Consider the following 24,168-nt stretch of genomic DNA (forward strand, 5'->3'; position numbering starts at 1 on the left):
AAAAATTCATATGACTATGAGGTTTATTTCTAATAAAACTAGACTCAATAAGGATTCTGAGGATATAAAATACACCACCTAATTATATATTTACAATTTATGGTGAATTTCTAAAGTAGGAACAGGGGATTCAGAAATTGCTATGACTCTGTTTCACTAAAATTCAAATATCTTCTAACATATACTTCCTTTACTTGTTTCATTTGTTTCATGTGAAACTAGACATAATAAGCTTCAATTTGATATATAGTTTACCACTAAATTCAATTTCTATGATTTTTAGTAAATTTTCAAACTCGCATTAGTGTTGCTGCGGTATTCTGTTTATGGTAAATTTCATCCTTTTTATGAGTTTTTATGCACTAAGTATCTTAATAGTTTTTCTTAACATCAAACATAATCTAAACTAACCATTTTCATAATTTATCATTATCAAGCATTTCCTCAACCATTTCACAACCATACCATAAGATCATTGACACAAAATGGGTATATTGCTATACATGCCATACTTAAATTTACAAGCCATTTACCAAAAGTCTTCTGGATAGTGTGACTGAGCCTTCGACCTATCCCGACTCCTGAGCTGGCTTGTCCAAAACTTGGTACCAAAATACAAAGATTTTGCAATTTAGTCCACAATCTTTTCTTTTCCTCGATTGAGGTCGATTCCACGTTTTTCTTGATCTAAAATAACACATTTAGCTTATTTAATACTCACATTATCAAATTAATCCTTAACTCAAATTTTGGAAAAATTACAATTTTACCCTAAACTTTTGCATATTTACATTTTTTCCCTAGGCTCTGGATTAAACTTTATTCCTTATTCTTATGTTTTACAACATGCTGATCACTTTTCTCTTCTATGGCAACATCAAATTCTCACTCTAACATGTACTTGTGACTATTAGGTATTTTTACCGATTAAGCCCTTTTACTCGCTTTTGCTTAAAATCGAGTAGTACAAGTTGTCTAACATAATTTAAAACTTCATATTCTATCCATAAAACATCAAAATACACAAATTTCACCTATGGGTATTTTTCCAAATATAAACCCTAGGTTAAATTATTGCTAACATAAGCTTTATCGAGTTTAGGGATCTCAAAACATAAAAATCATTAAAAGCGGGCTTGGAATCACTTACTATGGAGCTTGGAAGCTTGAAACAAACCTTAGCTATGGAGAACCCTTGAAATTTCGGCCTAATGAAGAAGATGGACAAAATTGGCTTTTAATTTTGTTTTTAATTCATTTTAATAACTAAATGACCAAAATACCCTTACTACTAAACTTTCCAAAAATTCCTTCCATGTCCTAATTTTGTCCATGAACTTAAAATTGGTAAAATTGCTATTTAAGACCTCCTCATTAATATTCCAAAACAATTTCATACTAAAAACTTCTAGAATGCAAGTTTTGCAACTTATTCGATTTAGTCCCTACTTTCAATTTAAGCACTTTAGGCATAGAATTTCATCACGAAATTTTCACACAATCATGCAATCATATCATAAACATCAAAATCATTGTAAAATAATTATTTCTATCTCGGATTTGTGGTCACGAAACCACTATTCCGATTAAGCCCTAATTTAGGATATTACAAGCTGGTGAGCAGGTAGTATTTCAAGGTACTCTGGGAACTCGGCTACGTGCACCACATCGAAGTCTATGAGCGACATGTGTGGCCCAAGATTATTGTGTATCACAATACGTCGAATCTAGTTCCCGACTAAAGATGCGTTAATGTTTCCATCGTCATTCATGTCTTCGTCGTCAATATCATCAGGGACGTCGTCCATATCGGGATCATTGTCACTATCGACCTCTTGATCACAAGGATTACAACTATCTTATCCATCATCACCAACCACATCAATATCAGGTGCAACATTAAGATCGATATCAATCCCGCATATAGTCAATTCACTATCAACACACGATATTGGAGCCATTATACACAGTTCTTGAACTCTATGTTCTTCACCATATGCAATGAGATCTTCAGTTGGCTCCACACCAGCTAATTTAGCAAATAAGTGAATCGGTGCATTTTGATCACTCCAATTCCTACAATAAAGAGTGATAATTGTCTCCATGTCTTCATCGTCTACAAGTTTCATTTCGATGAATATGATGGGATCTATCGAAACTGGAAACTTGTAGAAAAGTTTTGAAATCCTTCTCCCACAACGTCTAACCATTTTTGCTCTAATCCTTTTCTTCATATCGTTGAACAAGACATTTCTCTTAAATCTCAAATCTCATTGCTATTTGTTGACGACATTCAAATATACATCCAACAGTTGTTGTCAAGATGGTTTCATCGAATAAACGCATACGAAAAACTCATTATCCATCTTCAATACTCAAGTTGTTAAAAAATAAACAAAAATTCTCCAAACAATTTCGAACAGCATAAACATAACAATATCAAATTTATTGCCATTTCTAACAATATCTATGACAGAAATATTTTCCGTATTTATCTATTTTTTCCTATTGTTATCACTAACTAACAATTACTTATAATAGTTACTAACATAAAAACTTTTAAATATATTAAAAAATTTAAAACATAACATTCACAATAAACACGTAATTAATCTAAACACAAAACTTACTAACAAATCACAATAAACAAAATAAATTTAGAACAAAACATAAAAATAACACTAAACAAACTATATAATACTAACAAAATAAATTTTTCTTAACATAATTTACTCTATTTGAAAATAACAATGAAAATAATAATACCTTTTCTTTCTTCTCTTATACCGTGTATACACCAGAATGGACTAAGTAGTGTCGCCTATCACTTTGGCTGGACAAAGTGGTGCCGCCTATCACTTTGGCACCACTACTAAAATATTATTATTATTTTTTTAATTGAATTTTGTCAGAATCCTAGGGTGGTGCCACCTATGCACCACCCTCAACTTCTTTGAATATACCATTTTGGTACATAATTTTTGAAACATGCTATTTCAATATCTTTTTTTTAAATTTTATATTATATAGGTTAAAAAAACCTTTTTATTCTGCTTCTCTTTTTTTCTTTCTTTTTCCCTTTCCTTCCCGCTCTCTCTTTCACCTTCTTCTTCTTCTTTTCTTTTATTCAAAAACTTTCTCTCTTCCGGCCAAAAATAGGGCATTAGGGACCATTATAAGGTCCCCAAACACAAAACTCAATGGCTAAAGCCATGACCCGTCCCATCGCCTGACACCGCAGGCCGGTGCTACCTATGGAGATGGCATGACTGATGGTGCTGCCTCTGCCAAAGGCGTGACCAGTGGGTGCTGCTTGTGCCTAAGGCGTGACCATTGGGTGTCGCCTCTTTCCTAGGCGTGACCCGTTGCGCTGTCCCATCTATGACAGTGATTTGTGCCGTCTATTAAACTGCCTCCACCATTTTTTTATTTTTTATTTTTTATTTTTTGTTTTCATGCAAATTCTATTAGAATCTTAGAATGTATGCACCACCCTCCAGCTCTTTGAATGTACTATTTTAGTACATAATTTTTGAAACATGTTATTTCAATTTTTTATTTTATTTTATATTATATAGGTAAAAAAGCCCATAAATTTATGAGCCCATGATTAATTTTATTACCATATTTATTAACTAGCAACCATGTCTATATATATACACACATATACAACAGGAGAAAAATGAAAGAAAGGAAGGCAGGCAAAGGGAGAGAACTTGGAAGAAGCTCCAATGGAGGATAAAAGGCGATGCTTCAGTTTAAGTCAAAACAAGTTTCTTCAGCATTGGTGCGTGATTCTTTTCTTATCTTCCTTGGCCATTTTGCCTTTAACTCAATCTTTCAACTATGGCAAAGCCCTCTCCAAAAGCCTCCTTTACTTCGAATCCCAACGCTCCGGCCGCTTACCCTACAACCAAAGAGTCACCTGGCGCCACCATTCTGGCCTCACCGATGGCCTTGAGCAAGGGGTAACTCCTCCATTTCAGCCTTATACCTACAACATGTTCATGAAGTCATTCATATATATTGTGATGTTTGATATATGTATTTCTAATTTGTATGAACAGGTGGACTTGGTGGGAGGGTACTATGACGCCGGAGACAATGTGAAATTCGGTTTGCCAATGGCTTTCACCATTACCATGCTCTCATGGGGTGTCATTGAATATGGAGATGAAATCTCCAGTGCCGGAGAGTATACTCACGCTCTCGAAGCCATCAAATGGGGAACTGATTATTTCATCAAAGCTCATACTCACCCAAATGTCTTATGGGTTGAGGTATGAAACCAAAATATACTAAACCACCTTTGTTTTTCTTTTTCTTTTTCTTTTTTTCTTTCTTGGATGAGTTGACGATAATTTTATTTTGACATATTCAATGAGTTTTAATTAGGTGGGAGATGGTGACACCGATCATTACTGTTGGCAGCGACCGGAGGACATGACAACATCCCGGCAAGCCTACAAGGTGGATGAGAAGAATCCAGGATCAGAAGTTGCCGGTGAGACGGCAGCTGCAATGGCGGCTGCCTCCATTGTGTTTAGGAAAACAAATCCACATTACTCTCACCTACTACTGCAACATGCAGAACAGGTAAAAACTATCTAAACCTTAATGACGTTGCCATATTTATGACATATAACATATATTGTATTTAGTAGGTATACTATTAACCAAAAACATTAACCTTTTTTTTTTTTTTTTTGCTTGTTAATATATAAAACATGGGTTCTTTCCCCTCTTTTCCTGAATTAAATTATGGGCAGTTGTTTGAGTTTGGAGATAAGTTTAGAGGGAAGTATGATGAAAGTGTTAGGGTGGTGAAAGGGTACTATCCGTCGGTGAGTGGGTTCAAAGATGAGCTGTTGTGGGCAGCTTTCTGGCTATACAAGGCCACCGACAAGGAGGATTATTTGAGGTATGCTTTGGAGAAGGCAAATGAATTTGGTGGGATCACTTGGGCCATCACTGAGTTCAGCTGGGATGTCAAGTTTCCTGCTCTTCAGATCATTGCTTCAATGGTACAACTATTTTATACACATTTAGGATCATGTACATACGTTTAAGATTGAGTTCATTATAATTTCATTATGCTTATGCAGTTGTTGACGGAAGAAAATCATAGGGAGATGGGGTTCAAGCTCGTATTCGAACAGTATCGTTCAAAGGCTGAGTATTATTTGTGTGCTTGCCTTAACAAGAACAATGGGAGCAATGTGAACCGCACCCCAGCAGGTCTATTGTACATCCGACAATGGAACAACATGCAATATGTAACGAATGCAGCATTTCTTCTCACAGTTTATTCCGATTATCTTCGAGCGTCAAATCAACGGCTGAGATGCGACCGCGGCAAAGTTGGTCCGGAAGAAGTCCTCTTGTTTGCAAGATCACAGGCTGATTACATCCTGGGAGCTAATCCAATGGGCATGAGTTACTTGGTTGGGTATGGTTCAAGGTACCCTCAAAGGATGCACCATAGAGGAGCATCAATTGAATCTTATAAAGAGAACAAGGGATTTATAGGGTGCACTCAGGGGTATGATTATTGGTATCCAAGAAATGATCCAAACCCTAATGTTGTTGTTGGGGCCCTGGTTGGAGGGCCAGATCAGATGGACCGATTTTGTGATGATAGGAAAAATTTCATGCAAACTGAGGCTTGTACCTATAATACAGCAAGCCTTGTTGGGGTTTTGGCTAAGTTGCATGGTGTAGAAGAAGAAGATGGATATTTGAATACTCCTTTACTTGCTTCTAGCTAAACCCTTAAACGAAAAACCGGCCTAACATCATGCATTCAATCATATATATACAGGAATAGGAACAGAAATAAATGTTTTTTTCTTCCATTTTCTTATAGCTCAATATTTGTGAATTTATGTGATTTTTCTTCTCCAATACATTCATGGGGGGCATTCTTAAGTTTTGTCTAAATCTAATATCTGAAATCGAATCTCCATTTCATACGATCTTAAGGATGCAATCAATCGCCATGTAATGATTGTAGGTACATTCAAGATTTGATTTGGTTGTACTTGTGGATTTGGATGTATGTTGTTAGCTCTACACCTACCAATAATGTTTCTGATCATTATTAAGGGTAAGTACAGTAAGTCAACAAAGCCCGAAAGCATTTGAGGGTCTTATTTTTTATTTGTTGGAACTACATCTATATATATTGTTGTACAAAAGGAGAAAATAAATAAACAATTAGAATCTTACAACACCCTCACCACAATCATCTGCTTGTAGTGAAGATTGAAAGGCTTTGTGGTACAAGATCCAAAAATTTACTTATCTAACCAAACTGGTAAAAAATAGTGGCTCAAGTACTTATTTCCAAAATTTCAATTATATTGCACATTAAAACAGCAAAATGGTGTGGTTTCAAGAAGCTACCATTGGTTTATTGTGTACCAAAGGAGGTTCCTATAGCATATTTTCAGCTCCATTGCTTATTTTCTCTGCACGTTTTTAGTCCCTGGTATCATTGGCCATCTTCAAGCTCTTAGAAATCATTAAAACTGCAAGTTTCTATCACTATTGGGATAAATGGATTGATTGTGTGAGCAAAATCATTGTGATCACTTGAAGTTTTGAAGGTTGCCTCATAATAAGTTCAATTCACCCTTATGAACTGCAAGGTCTCCTTGAAGACTGCTTTTAAAAAATGGGCTTTTAATGATGGTAATGAGGGACGGCATCTGAATCTCATGAGAATTGGGGAAGAAATTGTACATAAGTGTAAATGTATTCCTTTGGCAGTAAGAACATTGAGAAGCCTACCGCTTTAGAAAATTGATGAATCTGAACGTGTCTTCATAAGGGATAAGAGATAGTGAAATATGGAGACTTGAAACATGGTAAAATATAATTTTCACTTTGCTCAAGCCTCCATATTGCACTATCTCTTATAGAAAGACAATCAGATTTATCAGTTTTTTGAAACAAAATGCTTCCCAATATTCTCACTGACAAAAGAAAAATTTGCACTTTTGTACAAGTCCTTTCCGATTCTCATAAGATTAGATGTTGTCTCTCATTGCCTCATTAAAACTCATTTTTTAAACAAAGTCAAGCAGTCCTCAAGAGTATTACTCTTGAGTTCATAAGGGCGGATCGAACTCATTATGAAGCAATCTTTAGACTTCAAATGGTCTCAATGATTTGCTCTCACACACACAAACGATCCACTCGATCCACTGATCCCAATAGTGACAAAAATTTGCTTTTCATGTATAGGATCACTTGTTGCCCTAGTCCGAAAGACCGCTAGAGGATTGGTTTGATCCCAAGTCACTGAACATTCCGCGAGCAAGCTTGGAGTCTATGCTGGCTGCCTGAAATACCTTGTCAGAAAGAACACTGAAAAATTGTCATCCCTGAAATACCTTGGAGGCCAGAATAACCAGCATTGAATCAGTTGGTAACCAGTATGTAATATGCAGAACAAGTAATGAATATGATTCACAAATGGCAGTGAAATACCTCAACAACATTAGTTTCAATTTAGCTAAGGATACTGCTAGGCACATGAGGTAGATCCAGCTTTCCTATGTATTAGTACTATTAAGTTAACTTTTTGTTACACCAAATTTGAATCACCATTTTTGCCAATAAGCTTAAAGCATCAAAGCATCAAAAAGAATGGTGGAAAAACTCAAAACAAGATCCGAAACAAGTATTTTATCAAAATGAGAATGTTATAAAATTCAGAAGCAAGCTGATTAGAGTAGAACCATGAACACTAACAAAGTAAACCAGAAAAAATAACAATAATAATCATAATAAATCAATGTAGAATCCTAAAGGACTAACATTCCTTGCACTAGAACAGGGACAATTTTCATTACAAACAATTAATCGGGCAAGATTTTGATGTCAAATACAATTATAAGAACCAAAGCACACAAAAAAGGCTACCCTCGATTCATATGTAGATACTTCTTCCATGTCTTTTAAGGAGTAAAAAAGAAACCAAACATTTTAGTTAACAAAAACTTAATTGAAATCAACCACAACACTGTAAGAATTCCACAACCCAGATTCTCGAATGATTTTACTTTCCTCATTCACCAAATTTGCTAATCTGGGTACATGAAAAATATGAGGAAGGGTAAGAACTTCAAGCACGTTCCAAGCAGAACAATAGCAAAGAAAAATAGACAAATGTACTTGTTGATGGAATCTGTTGTAATTGGACACAATGGCAACGCCCGCGAAGCAGAAATCAGGCGATGGAGCAAAGAGTGAGTGGCGGCGGTCGAGAGGGAAGGAACAAGGATTAAGGAAGGGTTTTTTCATTTCTTTTCATAAAGAAGCAAACTTTATAGAACAACATGAATAAATGAAAGAAAAACTGGACTTGGTTGAGGCCTAAGCCCTAAGGGAGGTCCAATATAAAATCTAATTTTATTTCATCTATTAAAAAAATTTCTTCATAAATTATTGGAGTTAGGGATAGTAAACGTATCTTCTTTAATTAGTGGTCGAGAATTTAATTCTTGACTTTATTTTATCTTAAATATTTTTTAATTTTTATATATTAATTTGACTTTTAAAATTTATAATTATATGGTTTAAAATTTTATAAAAAATTTAAATTATTTTATATATTATCTATGATTTTTATAATTTTAATCAATATAATATATATAATATTAGAAAATAATAAATGACATGTGTATTTTAATAATGCCACGTGACTGGTCAATACTAATCAATATCAATGAACTCTAATCAACACACAGTTAATATTGGTCAATAATCGATCAAAGTCAAAAAGATTTTGGTTGATTGAAATTGACGGGCTATTGACCAATATTAATTGGTATTGACCTGTCACATGGTACCATTAGAATATATTACATGTTTTTAATATTATATATATTATATTGACTAAAATGTAAAAAACATATATAATTATAAATTTTAAAATTTAAAATAATATATAAAAATTGAAAAATGTTATAATAAATAAAAATTTATTTAAATTTCAAGTAATTAAAAAATTGAAATTGACATACCTCTCTAATATTATATATTTTATAGTTTTATAAAAAAATTTAAACTTGTTTTTTAAATTTCTTTTTTTACTATTTTATTTTTATTCAAGTTTTAAATTTTATGTAATAATACAACTAATTTATTTGTAATTATTGTATTTTTAAAATTTTATATTTTATATTTTAATGTGTTCATAGATTAAATAAAAGAAAATATTTATTTTTGACATAAAAATGTCATGTGAAGCTTTGTGATTTGTTATAATATATGTTTCAAAGTCTGTAAAAATAAACTAAAAATATAATGAAAATATACTTTTAAGTATAAAATTGAAATAAAAAAATTAAATATCAAAATAAGAAAATAAAAATAGTGAGTGCATTAAGCCTAAAAAAAAATAATCGCAAATATTTGGGGTAGTTATATATATAGAAGGAAGATGAAAGATAAGTTGGTGAAATAAAAATATTTGGTGAATTGACGTTACACCAAAGTCAGATTAATCCAAAATGAAGAAAAAAAAATAGATGGAAAGGACATCACAATTATGTGGCTGCATCATCTCTCAAACACCTAATTCCATTATACAACTCATTAACCCAAACTCTACCTAGAGTAAGCATCGCAATGACGTGCATCATTTTCTTAATTTAAGAGTTTAGATTATGTTAAAACACTTCAAAACTATAGACAACTTCTTGATTACCCAAAGCCTCAAATTCGAAGCTAAAGAATTTCTATTATTAAAATTTTTATTTAAAATAAAAGGTCTTTTAAAATTTCCAAAAAAAATTTGTTAAATACAAACAAAAAGTAATGTTAAATATTCTATTGGTTTTACGATTTTCTTTATATAATTTTAAGATATGAATGAATTGAATTGAATTTTATTAACAAATTATAAAAAAATAATAAGGATGATGGAAGATTAATGGGCATCTTATATTCTTTTCATCTATACTGCAAGTCCTTGACTGTCCATAAGTCAATGAGAGCCATAAAATTTTTGATCCAGGATAAGAGGCTCTATCAAAAACATGTGATGCAAATACATCCAAACATATTTTTTATTACTGCCATAATGTTTGTGGATTTTAATCTTTTAAGATTATATCTTTTGTCAATTTAATCTTTATTTTTTAAAATTAAATTTAACTTTCAACTTTTTAAAAAAAAATCATTTGACCATCAAACTTTCAACTATATTTTGGATTAGGGGAAGCAGTGACCTAGACACCAGCACAAAAAGAAATATACGTGACAGCTCAAAATACACAAACATTATTTGGTATTTTACATCATCCAATCATAATACATCATCAAATCAACAAGTCCAAGGTTTAATGATAAACTTACACCACCGCAAACTACGTTTGCTTTATTTAGGCTACCACTGCCATACACAATCATACATGCCAAACGGGCTTAGTAGAAACTATAACATGGAAGAAACATGGTTCTGTTTGTGGAATGCCAGTTCCTACTGCAGAACAACGCATTCTTGTGTCCCACCCACCATAGCGCGGTGGGAGGTTTTGGTGATGGTGCTTTCTTCTTCAGTGGATTCAGCTTTAGGATCGGGCTCCTTAGGCAGACTCTTAGCATCATGTTCAATGCCATCTTCGCCACTGGCAATGACTTCAAAGATGAGTGCATTCACTTCCCGGAACCTCTCATCAGAGAGAGAAACCTCAGCCAGGAGCCTCCAAGCATTTTCATCAGACGCCTCATCATAGTCCTTCCTCCTTTTTAACACCATATGCCCACTAATTTCCCACACAGCTGGGTTCACCTGGGTGTCCAAAAGCTCCGGACTCACTTCCCCGAGAGCTTGTTTCTCAGCATAACACTGTTAGTTCAGTTGAAATTTTGCAAAACCAATTGTAAGAACTAGCAGCATCAACTAGCAGCATCATGGAGATAGCCAAGAAGCATAAATTATACTTAAGCTTATTACCTGTGGAAGGAGAAAGATCCGCTTTCCACAATCGGAGATGAGGACATTATATGGTATGTTGTTCTCTTGAAGGCAAATGCAGGCATCAGAGACTGTGTCAGACAAGGCCTGAAGAGTGTTACCACCCTCAAAGACAAGACCCCTGACCGGATAGTTCAAAAGCTCTGAGATTATCACTTCATCATTCAAAGTGGTTATCTTCTTCGTTGGAGCTTTCTCAATGGGAAAGGGCACAGCCAAGTAGTAAGCCTGTAACAATTGGAATAGTTAAGTCGTCTAAACCATATCTAACAGATAGATGTATCTTAGTGGCACAAAGTACATTAAGTACCAAATTGAGAGGTTAGTACCTGGAAGTGAAGGTGATTGATTGTAGCAAATGCACCCAAGCTGTTATAACCCAATCTGAAATATGGATTCCCAGCTTCAGCTGCCATATAAAGTGCAAGCAAGAAGCTCTCACGGTCGATCCGCTGGGGCAAGCATTCAAGGATTCGAGGAATCAACAGCACGTGTCCATATTCAATAGGACTGACCTGTCATATTGTATGTGAACAACGTTATTTTTACAAGTTAACACTCTTGCTCAGATAGTTATTCTAGTAGCGTTACATACATTTATGGCAACAACACTTGGAGAATTCTCAGCATCAATGGGAGCACTTGGGTAGAACTGAACTTCACCATCTTCACTTGCTTCAAACTGGAAGAGAACCTCCTCTTGCCCGACCTTGGTGAAGTTGAACTTGTTCCCATCGAAGGGCTGGAGAACCTTATCAACACGGAACTCAGTTGGCCTCTTCTTAAGGTGGCGACCCTCATTCAGCTGGGCAACGAAGCCATATTCACCAGGAATCACCTAAACAATGATAAACGTACAATACTTTGATGGTACTAACAACTCAATTAACCATAAGATTTCTGCTTATTTGCAGGTAAACAATTGAAGCAAGGGAATAGAAAAGGGGCCAAACGAGACCTTGGTTTCACAGGCAGTAACATCATAGCGAAAGAGCCCTCTTTGCAACCGATCTTCCCACTACCATAAAACCATGTTAACAATCATCAGCCATGACAATGATCTTAATCATAATCAAGACAAGCATATTAGAAAATTTTTACCTCCCCAAGAATGAGCGAGTCAAGAAAAGCAACAGGGGGTTCTTTGTTCTCAATTCCAAGCACAACTTTTTCACTCTCAATATTGTTCAGTTTCCTGAAAGCATATAAAGGAAGCTTCGCTCCTATAAACCAAAACCCAGTTCCAGTTAAACTTCATCTCTACAAAACACACACACAAACACACACAATCTATTCAAACAAACAAGGTTACAAAGTAAATTTAACGAACACCTGGTATGCAGCAGCTTCTAAGGCAATTCTTTCCACACCCACTGCTGCGGCGAGCAGTCTCTTCAGTCTCATCCTTCTGGTAATTCGAAACAACAGTCGGAACCCTCTTAATCCTGAGCATCATCTTGCTACAACTTCTTTCTTTGTCCAATAAAAATTCAAATAAAATGAAAACCCACAAAGAACAACAACGTCGACTACGAAAAACACCACCACCAGCACCAAATTATTCTTACGAGCGATCTAAATAAGCTTCTTCGATAGTAAATTTTTTTTCTTTTTTTTTTTTAATACTAAAAGCTACCTATATCAACTACTGAAACTCTAAAAGACAACACCGCCGCCAGCAAGGAAGAGGAGATCGGAAGGACTACCGCCTTCAGAAGGCAAAGCTCCACGCCCGCCGTGCGGCGCAGGGTTCCTCTCGATCACACAACTCTTACGTCGTACAGACCGGGCATGAATAAGAAGAGGCCGGTAAACTCTGTGTATAGCCGTGATGTCCACAATTTGTCTAACCTGGGTGTTACCCCAAAATGGAAAACCCAGAACTCGAAAGCCCTTCAAACTAATTTAAATCTAATACCCAAACTCTCCAGCATCAGAAAAAAAGGACCAGATTTGCAGATGAAAAGAAAAAAAAAGGCAAAGTTAGAAGCTAAATTGTGATTTCTTTGGTGAGGAGAGGAAGAAGAAGAAGAAAAGGAGATATATAGATAAGAGGGGAGTGAAGGAGAAGTTGGGTTTTTGGAAGGATTGCAGGCAACAGTTGTAAGAAATAGGTAGTAGTTAAGTAAAGAAAGCTGGTGGCCCTCGTGCCTTCTTCTGAGTTAGCCTTTTTTTTTTTTTTTTTTTTGGCTCAAAGACAAGCACTTGACACAGAACTATGAAAACGAAAGGGAGAGAAAGACAATAAATATGCTTCTCCTTGTTGATGATTTTTTTTTTTCTTAATTTCTTTTTTCTACTTCATCCGTACGATACGAGCCTCAAAAGGGGGAGTAGAGGACGTTGCCGGAGATGGTGAGCTCCGAGGTTGGAACCCCAGTCGGGCCGTACGGACGGGGCGCGGAAGGACTCTAGGGTGGCTCTGCAGTGGTAGACTCGTTCAAGGATTTAAATTGGATTTGCTCACTTAATTATAAAATAATAACAAAAAGAAAAGAAAATGATGTAAGAAAAATTAAAGATAGAATTGTAATCAAATCCCAATTTGTTGGGAATCTAATTTTAAAACCACAAACCAATCCACTATAGCGGCAGGCGGAAAAGAATACAACAGAAAATTGAAGGGGAACACGTAAAGTTTATAAAAAATTCATTTGAAAAATATCCACTTTATATCCCCTAAAATTTTTATGAGAAATAAATTTTTAGTTGGAAGAATCGGCTCCTTTTGCGGCTTGGAAAGGAGGTAGTGATTAGGACTGTGGCCCAAGCATTACCGGTTTATTGCATGAGCCTTTTTATGCTTTTGCTCAACATTTGTGACAATCTCCAAAAGTTGATGAACTCTTGTTAAAGGCGATCTCAAATTCCAGTAACTCTACACGATTTTATTGGGCTTTTTCGGGTAAGCTTTGTGTGGGAAAGAAATTCGACAACATGGATTTTCGAAACTCACATTGCTTCAATTTAGCAATTCTTGGTAAGCAAGGGTGGAGTATTCTCTCCAACCTAGATTCTTTTCTTAGTAGACTCTTCAAAACTAGATTTTTTTTGTGGGATGAGTTCTTAGCTTCTTCTAAGGGAGATAACCCCTTATTTGTGTGGAAAAATAGTTGTGCGGTTAAACTCTTGCTTTTGAAAGTACTAGGTGGTGATTTGGAGATGACTATCGGCTATCAGTCTACAATGATTTGTCGTTTGTTGACGATTCTAATTTCTTTGTTACTTCAACACCCCTCAACGGCTTAAAGGATTTAGTTGTGCGTGATTTCCTTCAAGCTGACCATAGAGAGTGGGATAAGGACTTGGTTGAGGGCTTGATGGTCTAGATCAATGTTAGGCGTGTTTTGCAACTACTAGTCAACTTGGTCTAGCCTCCTGACTCGTTAATTTGGAACTACGACAAGCAGGGTATTTATATAGTGAAGTTTGGCTACCGACTTGCCTTTGATTATTTAGCTAGTTCTTTAAGTTGTCAAGTTGAGGGGCCCTTGGTTGCGGATTTGGAATTCGCTCCTTGTACCAAAAGTTAAAGAGTTATTGTGGTATTGTCTACGTGCTTTTTTATCAACACATTGTCGATTAGCTGAACGGGGTTGTGCTATCTTGTTACTTTGTGCATGCTACGGGGGATTTGAGGATGTCGATCATATCTTCTTATGGTGTCCTCTTATTGTCAATGTGTGGTCCTTATTTGAGATTGTTCCATTTCCTCCAACCTTAGTTGCGTGGCTCTAAATTTTATTGTTGCTCTATGATAATGCTTTGTTCGAAACTGTTGTCATGACTTGTTGGAGTAGATGGTACTTTAGGAACTTGCTTTTTTGGAATGCTATTGATACCTCTATTGCTTGGGTTGTTGTTTTTATTGCTTGCTATCACCAGGATTGGAACGATTCTATGGTTGTCTATAGACAAGTTTTGGTGTGATTGCCTGCTTGTGTACTATGACTAAGGTGTGGCAACTAATGTAGTCGATTCCTCATCAGTTCGGTTGCACCAGTTGGTGCGCACCATTCCATTAATAAATCGAAATAGTTGTTTTTATGTTCCACTCCGGTAAATTTTTTTGTCTATATTATTAGAAAAAGTTCAGTTTGAAAATGATTTTTGTAACACCCCTCACCCGTATTCAACGCTGGAATAGGGTTACAGAGCATTACCGGACTTATAATACAATCAAACATTCATTTCACATACATTTTCAAATTTCATGCAATCATCATTCAAACTCAATCACATTGCCTACGAGGCCCTAAATATGCTTCAAAAGTGGTTCGGGACTAAACCAATAGCTCGAGAATTTTTTTAGGAAAACTTAGAAAATTTTCCATAATACAAGGGACACACGCCCGTGTAGCCCAGCCGTGTGTCTCACACAGCCAAAGACACACCTGTGTCACAGGTCGTGTGGACATTTGAAATAGGATCACATGGCCGTGTCCCAGCCCCTGTCTAACACTGCGTAACTCTTTGACTTGGGTCATATGGCCAACACACACGCCCGTGTGGCTAGCTCGTGTACCCTAAGATATGGCCACATACGCCTGTATGCCAGGTCGTGTGCTAGGCCGTGCCAAACTTGTAGGGTATATTGACTTATGCCACACGACCAAGTCACATGCCCGTGTTCTAAGCCATGTGGAGCATACTGACTTGATTCTTAATTCAACACCAGGGACACACGGCAGTGTAACATAACTGTGTGTCACACAAGGCTGAGACACACTCTTGTGTGGACAAAAATAGGCTATTTATCGAGCCATTTTGCCACCCAAACATGCTTACACCTACATCAACCCAATTGGCACCAAAACATAGTATATATAGGCATTCAAATCAACTAAATCAAGCCTAAATCATGCTAATTCTATACCATCATCCACAATACACACAAGTCATACAATCTAACAACACACCATCCAATTTTATACCAATTTCTCTTTCTCATATCATCAACATAGTCATTTTCTAAACATGCATTATTTTACCTAAGTTCACAAGCATATTAATTCTCTATTCATCAACCATTTGACATCCACACCACCTATAATCAACAAGCATCACATATCATCATTTAACACATAACCAAAGTCATATACACATATGAATGCACAACTACATCAACCAAATTAAGCCAACTCTCATGGCTATGTAGAAAACCAAAACGTTAACTATTACAAGCCATTACAATTGGTTAAATTCATAGTTAACACATATGTACCAAAATAACCAAACTCCTATACATGCCATATACTTAGAACACTTAAGTTCAAAAATACCAAAGTGATAGTAAGATAGTGTGATGAAGTCTCCGACAATCCCGAATCTGAGCTAGCTTTGATTTCACTATAAAACACGAAAAATAAACAAAGTAAGCTAAAAAACTTAGTAAGCTCGTATGAAGATAATAAGCAAAACTTACCATTTAATTTACCATTCAAAACATGCATATAACATACCACAAAATAATTAACCACAATCTTAACATGTATTTAATCATCTATTTAACCATGAGTTCACTTCTTTCATAAGTTCGATGCATATACAGTTTCTGTACATACCTATTTTGATACATATCTATTCTCACCATTTCACATCTTCGATATACCCGTTGAACCATTTGGAATAATACAGGATACACAAGAATCTTACACTCTAAGTGCCAATATATATAGTCGAAGCTATCTCAATATCATATCTCAATAATGCTCACTCTCGAGCTATCAACGCGTCTGCTCACACAAGCTGACGGTCATGACGTAACTACACGGTGCTGCTGGCAACACATGCTAGATAACTCAGCCACCGGTAAGACGTATGAATCAGCACCCAAAACAATAATAACCTCTAATGACATGTCATTCGTATCATAATCTATTCCTAAGGTTCAACCGGGATTTCCAATGCCGAATCATCGTCGAATAAGTATGCAATGTCGTATTCACAATTTATGCAATATCAAAGCATTTAAAATACAATTATAACAAAGCTTATTACATACGGACTTACCGCAAATGTAAAAACGGCGAATTAAGTCTATTAATCCAAAACCTTGTTATTTCCCCGATCTAAATTTGTATTTCACCTTTTTTGATCTAAATAATATCAAATTTAACTTATTTAATAATATATCTATTCAATTTAATCCAAAAACACACATTAAGGTACTTTTACATTTTTACCCCTAACATTTCACATATTTACAATTTAGTCCTTATTTCAGAAAATTACAAATTCATGCAATTCAACCAAAACCCATGCTAGCCTAATTTTAATTAGGTCCCTAACAGTCCATATTTTCTATTTATTTCACAATTTAACCACCAAATTTTCATACTTCACAATTTAACCTCTAATTGACAATTTTGTCAAAAATCCCTTTACAAATGTTATTTATCTAACAGCGAGCATGCATTTTCTATCATCAAACATCAAAAATCACATAGATTCATCAATGGAAAAAACTAAACCTTTAAAAATTTTAAAAAATAGTCCCTGGACTAGCTAGACTAAGCTGTAACGATCTCAAAAACATAAAAATCATTAAAAATGGGATAAAATACACTCACCAATTGAGCTAGGAAGCTTGGCCGATTATAAAGCCCTAACAATGGCTTCTCTTCTTTCTTATTTTGGCTAAGGAAGATGAATGAATTCAATTTTTTGTTTTTGTTTTATTTAATTATAACATAATTTACCCAATTACTTTTATAGCCTTTAAAAATATCAAAATTTTCACTTATACCAGGCCAATAACTTCCACTAACTTAATTATGGGATAATTAATACTTAAGGACCTTTACTTTAATATTTCATAGCTATTAGACACCTTTAGCTAATAGAACACAAGTTTTACACTTTATGCGATTTAATCCTTTTTATCAAATTAAGCATTCAAATGATAAAATTTCTTAACAAAAATTTCATAAAATCATACTATCATGCTGTAGGCATTAAAATAATAATAAAATTATTATTTTGAACTCAGATTTGTTGTCCCAAAACCACTGTTTTGTTTTGACTAAAAACGGGTTGTTATAGTTTTTTTTGCACAACAGAAAAATAAAATTTTGAAAACCGAGTTAGTTTCTGATATTTATAGCAATAAAATTTTTGTGGTGCCCCAAACCTAGCCGAAACGAATTGACTCGAATTCAGAACATCACATTAGCCACTTATGTGACTCTCCTTATTGGTAATCCAAACATACCATAAAATCAACCATCACACCATCAAACCATGCTTAATCAAGTATTTCTAGTCATGCAAGCCTAAATCATGCTTCGATTAACACAAATTAGCAATTTTATAGTAGAGGTAAAATTGTCATTTTGTACATCATTGGCGAAAAACATATAAATCATAAAAGTAATCTAACAAGTGTCTTGGGCATTCTATTTTAAACCATTTGTGAAAATTTCAACTTAAAGTGACCTTTGAAACTCTTAATTTCAAAACCAAATTTAAGGACTAAAACGTAAATTTTACAAAATATTAGATAAACCATTTTAATAAATTGAAGTTAACATATTGAAATTCAATTTTTAAATCCATGTCATGTAAATTTTTAAAGCATTTTTTGGTGTTTAAGGCCTCCAATTCTATTATGTAAAAATTTGGACTTGTTTGCAACAATTTCAAAATATGCCCAAAACACTCTGAAAATCTTGTCGTGACCACGCAATTTTCACATCGTGAAATCAAGCCATCGTTGTGACATCCTATAGGTCTTGTCGTGACACGACTGGAAAAATTGCAGAAAAATTTCAGCACTTACATATAACACTTTAACACTTAAATGCACATACCAATTCACGGTTTCATGCCATTTTCCCTATTCTAACATATCATATAGCATACTTAAATCATATTAATCATGCTCAAACATAAAAGGTCACACATTAACATGCTTTGGCATCCAAATCAATCACCTAAGCTAACATGCTTTTCTAAAGTTTCAAACCAATTTACTTAACACAACAAATTTGCATATAAGGTAATTTAAAGTGCAATAAAGGTACATACCTTGCCATTGGTCATTTTGCATCTTTCCAAGCCCTCAACATATCATTTAAGCCATTTTAACCGCAAATCAATAAATCACATGCATATTATTCAATAATTTAACTAAGCATTCATCTAACATACTTCAAGCAGTCATCCAAACAATTAAACATCTACAAAATAGTTATAAAAGTCCTTAAACAGTCCATATGGAAAGTCCATTTACAAACCAAAACAAATCCAAATTCTAATCCCTTAATATAAACTCATATTGACATCCCTTATTAACCAAAACCATTTCACATGTATAATCGAGATGCCTTTGCTTTTGGATCTCAAACTTGCCCACTTAAACACTCCACAAAAGCTATTTCTTTGTAAAAATAGACACAAAAGAGTGTGAGCTTAGCCAAGTTCAGTGAGTACTCAAGATGCTACAATAATTTATAAACACAAGATGTAACGACTCGATAGTTACGGGTGCCGAAAAATGTATTTTTGAGACTTCATTTTCATAAATTAGACTCGTAAATATTTATTAGAAATATTTACGAAGTTAGTTGTGTGGTTAATTAGGTTTTGGTTAGGTAAATTTGCATGAATTAAGAGTAAATAGGTAAAATGACTAAATTACATATAGGGTGAAAGTTGAATTATAGATTAAAGAATAATTAAAGGGACTAAAGAAGAAATTTTACCATTGTTTCTTTAGTGGGATTGCATTAGATAAGATATTTGTAAATTTATTATATGTATATATTATAATAATTAAAGTTCTCTTAAGTATTAAGTATATATATTATATTATAATAATAAAACCAATAGGTAAATAAGTAAAAGAAATAAAGAAAGACAAAAGTAAAATCAAAATAAAAAAGAAAAGAGAAAGAATGAAAGAAGCGATTTTTGACCTAAGGGCTTCAAAAATTTTCAAGTTAAATTGGTTAGTCAATTTAGTCCCTTTTTCTTATAATTTTTATGTTTTTGGAATCCCGGTATTAAATACTACCCAACCCATGTCAAAATTTTAGAAATTATTGAGTTTTTAGATGTTGTTAGTGTTGAATAATTTTAGTATTAGGGACTAAATTGATAGATTTCTAAATTAGAAGTGAAAAAGGATTAAATTGTAGAATAAATTGTAAATTTTGAGTAATAGGGACTAAATTATGGAAAATTCAAAATTTAGGAGTTTAAGTGAAAATAGGGAGGTAAATTTAGATTAAAGTGAAATTTTTGTAAAAATATAAGATTAATTGTGAAGAATAAAAATTAGTCTCGGTTTAGGGACTAAATTGAAATTTAGGCAAATATTGAGTCAATATTTAAATATTTAATATGAAATTGAATTGTGCTATATTGATGAATTTTAATTGTTTTAATTCCGTAGCTAACGTCGTACCAGAATCCTCGACTAAAAAGGGGAAAGAGTATATTGATGTAAAATTATTGCATTTTGATTTCTTGTAAATCGTAAGTATTGGAGGTGAGAACTATTGTGTTTTATAATTGAAATGGATTGATTCGGAATGTGATAAATTTATTGAATTTATATGAATTGAATTGGATTCATATGTATATATGTGATAATGTGATTATATGAAAATTTGATATTGGATATTGGTTATATTTGAAAAAAAAATGTAACCCTATTAACTGTATCGGGCTGAGTTGGATATAGATAACATGCCATAAGATTGGAAGAGTTCAGGGATTTCTTCGACTTCGGGGCGATGAGACACTAGGTGTCAATTTACTACTTTGGATTAATTCGATGAGGCATTGGGTGCTAATTTACTTTGGTTTAGCCGATGAGACACTAGGTGTTAATCTATTACTTCGAATTATCCGATGAGGCACTAGATGCCAAACTGGTGTGTTTTGGTTATATCCGTGTATCTGTCCGAGCCCAAGTCGTACTAATAGGGGCAAATAAATAATAAAGTTTTATAATTGATATTGAAATAGCATGGTATGAGAAATGGAATTGATATAGTGAATTGAAAATAGAATGTGAAATATATTGTAAATACATGGAATACATGAGTTATATACTCATGAAGTGAATATGGAATGGATAGTGCCATTGTTTAAATTATATGTGGAACAAATTATGAAAAGCTATTATATAACAAGTGATGAAAATTGAGTATGGTATATAATGATGTATTCATGAATTGAGTATTGCATGTCTAATGCCATTGTATGAATAAATGTGGCTTTAAATATTCAATTGTGCTTATAATTAATATGTGCATATTATATTATCTTATCTTTAATTATTCGGATTATAGAAATACCACTAAGTTTATACTCAGCGTATGGTTTTGTTTTCCGTGCGTAGGTTGGGTACTTAATTTGATCGTCGATTCAGTATCCAACAACGGTCCCGAACTTAAATGTGGTGATATCTATCTTTTGTGTTGGCATGTACCTAGGGTGTCTAAATAATAGTTATTTTGTAGATTGATTGTAAATAAGGTTATAAGTTTAATATTGTTTTGGTATATATATATAAACATGTATTTGTTTTTTAAGCCAAATTATGGCATGATAAGTTGAACCAAATCTAAATATGTGCATGTGAATTTAAGTTAGTGTTTAAGTGCTTATGAACTAGGCAAAATAGATTAAGTTTGGCAAGTTTATAATTTGGATTTGAATGATGCTTTAATGATATGTTTTGATTATATAAATGAGGTACCAATGAGGGTACATTGGTTAGACACCTAGGATGATTGTTTTGATATAATGTGTTTGCTCGTGTTTTGAATTGGTTAAATGAATGATTTTTTAGTTGCTTATTGTCCAAGCTTGCAGGGAATGGTAAACTTGTTGTTTAAGGTTCATTTTGAGTCCACACGGCCAGACATACGAGCGTGTGATTAGACCATGTGAGACACACGGCTAGCACGTAGGCGTGCGAGGCCATTTCGAAAGGGCACACGGTCTAGCACACGGGCGTGTGGCTTGGCCGTGTGACCCAAGTCAGGAGTTGCACAGGTATAGACAAGGGTTGAGACACGATTGTATGTCCCTATTTTGAATACACATATGGCCTGAGACACAGGCGTGTCTCCTGACCGTGTGAGTCACACGGCTTGACCACACGGCCGTGTGAACCCTATAGCTTTGAAAATTTTTCTGAGTTTCTGAATTAGTCCCGACTTATTTCTAACGCGTATTTTGGGCCACGAGGGTTCGAATAAGGGATAGTATGTATGAAATTGATTGGTTTCTAATCTGAATATTATAGTATATGAAATGCTTGAAATTTTTATCTGTTTGATCTATAAATTTCGATAATGCTCTGTAACCCAATTCCGACGATAGATATGGGTTAGGGGTGTTACATAAGAGTTAAAGCAAGCATGCTAAATAAACTTATGACATAACATCATCAAATATCATATCAATTGATACATTGGCAACTTGTGCAGATGAAAATGCATAACAATGGCTCTTATTGGATACTCGAATCTCTATTACACCATGACTCAAGTGAGTTTACATGTCCCAAGTAAGTGTAGCATAAAGCTAAAACTCTCCAACACACCAACATGTCCCATGAATGGACCACTGTTGTACATTCCCTTATCCCTCCACTTGTCCAAATAACAAAACATATAAATGAGTACTCAAATCCTATGGCATTCCAACTATATCCAATGTTTTACATATGTTCACATATTGCACTAAAAGTGCTAACACTTTGCTCATTGAACCAAATTTACTTTCATATCAGAGATGTGTGCATAATACCAGCTATCCACAAGGCATATTCAACCATATATCCAATACATATATGCACATCACACACTTTAGCATAATATAACACAAGTAAGCTTGTTTATAGATTAACAAAGATAAAATAGGAAAACTTACTTCAAAGACTTAGATTAGATGATTTGATCACCTAAGGCCCCTTTAACTCACGATTTTGTGCATTAACTATAGCACACAAGATCACTTACCTTAGCAACTAGCTTCCACAACAAGCTCAAATGAGCTTTTGTTTGCCTTTATCCTTGCTTGTTGAGGCTCCCAAATGAGTTGACACTTTACATACACATCAAACACAATACAAAGGCATTGCAAACAGTAACAAATAAGATTAAATCACTCTAAAATTACAAATCAAAGCCTCTAGATCTCTATACCGAAAACTTAACTAGTTTTGTCGAAAATACGATTTCACCACTCAAATTTTATTTCTAAACCTTAATTTCGATCCTAATATTCCCTAATATGATATAATTACATGTTTAAACCTTCAATTTAGTCAAATTTTGTGGATCTCATTTCTTCGAAAAAAATTAAGCCAAAAGAGTTATACCGAAAACTTAACTAGTTTTGTCGAAAATATGATTTCACCACTCAAATTTTATTTCTAAACCTTAATTTCGATCCTAATCTTCCCTAATATGATATAATTACATGTTTAAACCTTCAATTTAGTCAAATTTTGTGGATCTCATTTCTTCGAAAAAAATTAAGCCAAAAGAGTTATAAAGTGAAGAGATTATTCAATTCTATCAAAATTACTTAAAGAATTGTTAACTTAGGATTAAAAACCTCTTAATATGATCAAAATAAATTGAAAAGAACTTTGAAACAATACTTTAACTCAATAAAATGGGATCCACCATTTTCAAGCTTGAAATCAACTTTAAATCAAAGGATATATTGGAATCATGAATTAATTGATTAAAACTCAATTTAAAAAGCTAACTCACTTAGTTTAATAATGAAAAGTGAAAATTTTACCTCAATTTTACAAAAGCGATGAGCTATAAAGCTAATGAACAGGTCAAGAACTTTAGAGAAATTGAGGATGAAATCATAAGGATTCTTTGAAATTGAAAGGATATTTAGTGTTTGAAGAGCTTAGAAATAAAAAAGATGAACTAATTTCTGGAGAAAAAACAAGAATTAGTGTTTGGCAAAATTTTTGAAGAGACGAAGAATGAGAGGGAAGAAACGTGGGTGGTTTTAAATAGCCAACTAGATTTTAAAAAATTAGGCATTTTCCCCTTTGACCACTTACAGTTTTCTTCCTTTTCCAAGTTGGCCCTTGGTTTTCAATTAAAGCCAATTTCAAAATTATTTTCAAATCAAGTCTCATTTTAAAATCGGTTTTAACCAAATTAATTCTCGAACACTTAATTTTA

The 24,168-nt window shown here is 33.9% G+C and overlaps 2 protein-coding genes and 2 long non-coding RNA genes across 4 annotated transcripts; 1 reads left to right on the top strand and 3 right to left on the bottom strand.

Moving 5' to 3' along the window:
• Positions 1-397: 397 nt before the first annotated feature.
• On the bottom strand, positions 398-1,224 carry LOC128285745 (uncharacterized). The gene is made up of 2 exons (XR_008276305.1): positions 1,151-1,224; positions 398-687 (listed from the first exon to the last, which is right to left on the bottom strand). It is a non-coding gene; the product is annotated as an uncharacterized LOC128285745 (long non-coding RNA).
• Positions 1,225-3,686: 2,462 nt separating this feature from the next.
• LOC108480342 (endoglucanase 11-like) lies at positions 3,687-6,856 on the top strand. Its single transcript, XM_017783303.2, has 5 exons — positions 3,687-3,968; positions 4,068-4,280; positions 4,396-4,596; positions 4,770-5,024; positions 5,106-6,856. The coding sequence occupies exons 1-5, from the start codon at positions 3,732-3,734 to the stop codon at positions 5,766-5,768; spliced, it is 1,569 nt and encodes a 522-aa protein (XP_017638792.1). The 5' UTR covers positions 3,687-3,731; the 3' UTR covers positions 5,769-6,856.
• An 834-nt stretch (positions 6,857-7,690) lies between these two features.
• Positions 7,691-8,385, bottom strand: LOC128294453 (uncharacterized). The gene is made up of 2 exons (XR_008284767.1): positions 8,182-8,385; positions 7,691-8,095 (listed from the first exon to the last, which is right to left on the bottom strand). It is a non-coding gene; the product is annotated as an uncharacterized LOC128294453 (long non-coding RNA).
• Positions 8,386-10,283: 1,898 nt separating this feature from the next.
• LOC108482914 (GDP-L-galactose phosphorylase 1-like) lies at positions 10,284-13,878 on the bottom strand. The gene is made up of 7 exons (XM_017786020.2): positions 12,323-13,878; positions 12,092-12,213; positions 11,949-12,008; positions 11,586-11,828; positions 11,320-11,505; positions 10,970-11,218; positions 10,284-10,861 (listed from the first exon to the last, which is right to left on the bottom strand). The coding sequence occupies exons 1-7, from the start codon at positions 12,444-12,446 to the stop codon at positions 10,493-10,495; spliced, it is 1,353 nt and encodes a 450-aa protein (XP_017641509.1). The 5' UTR covers positions 12,447-13,878; the 3' UTR covers positions 10,284-10,492.
• Between the last annotated feature and the right edge of the window lie 10,290 nt (positions 13,879-24,168).

Source organism: Gossypium arboreum, chromosome 1 (assembly GCF_025698485.1).
Source record: "Gossypium arboreum isolate Shixiya-1 chromosome 1, ASM2569848v2, whole genome shotgun sequence".
In the NCBI taxonomy this organism is placed as follows: domain Eukaryota; kingdom Viridiplantae; phylum Streptophyta; class Magnoliopsida; order Malvales; family Malvaceae; genus Gossypium; species Gossypium arboreum.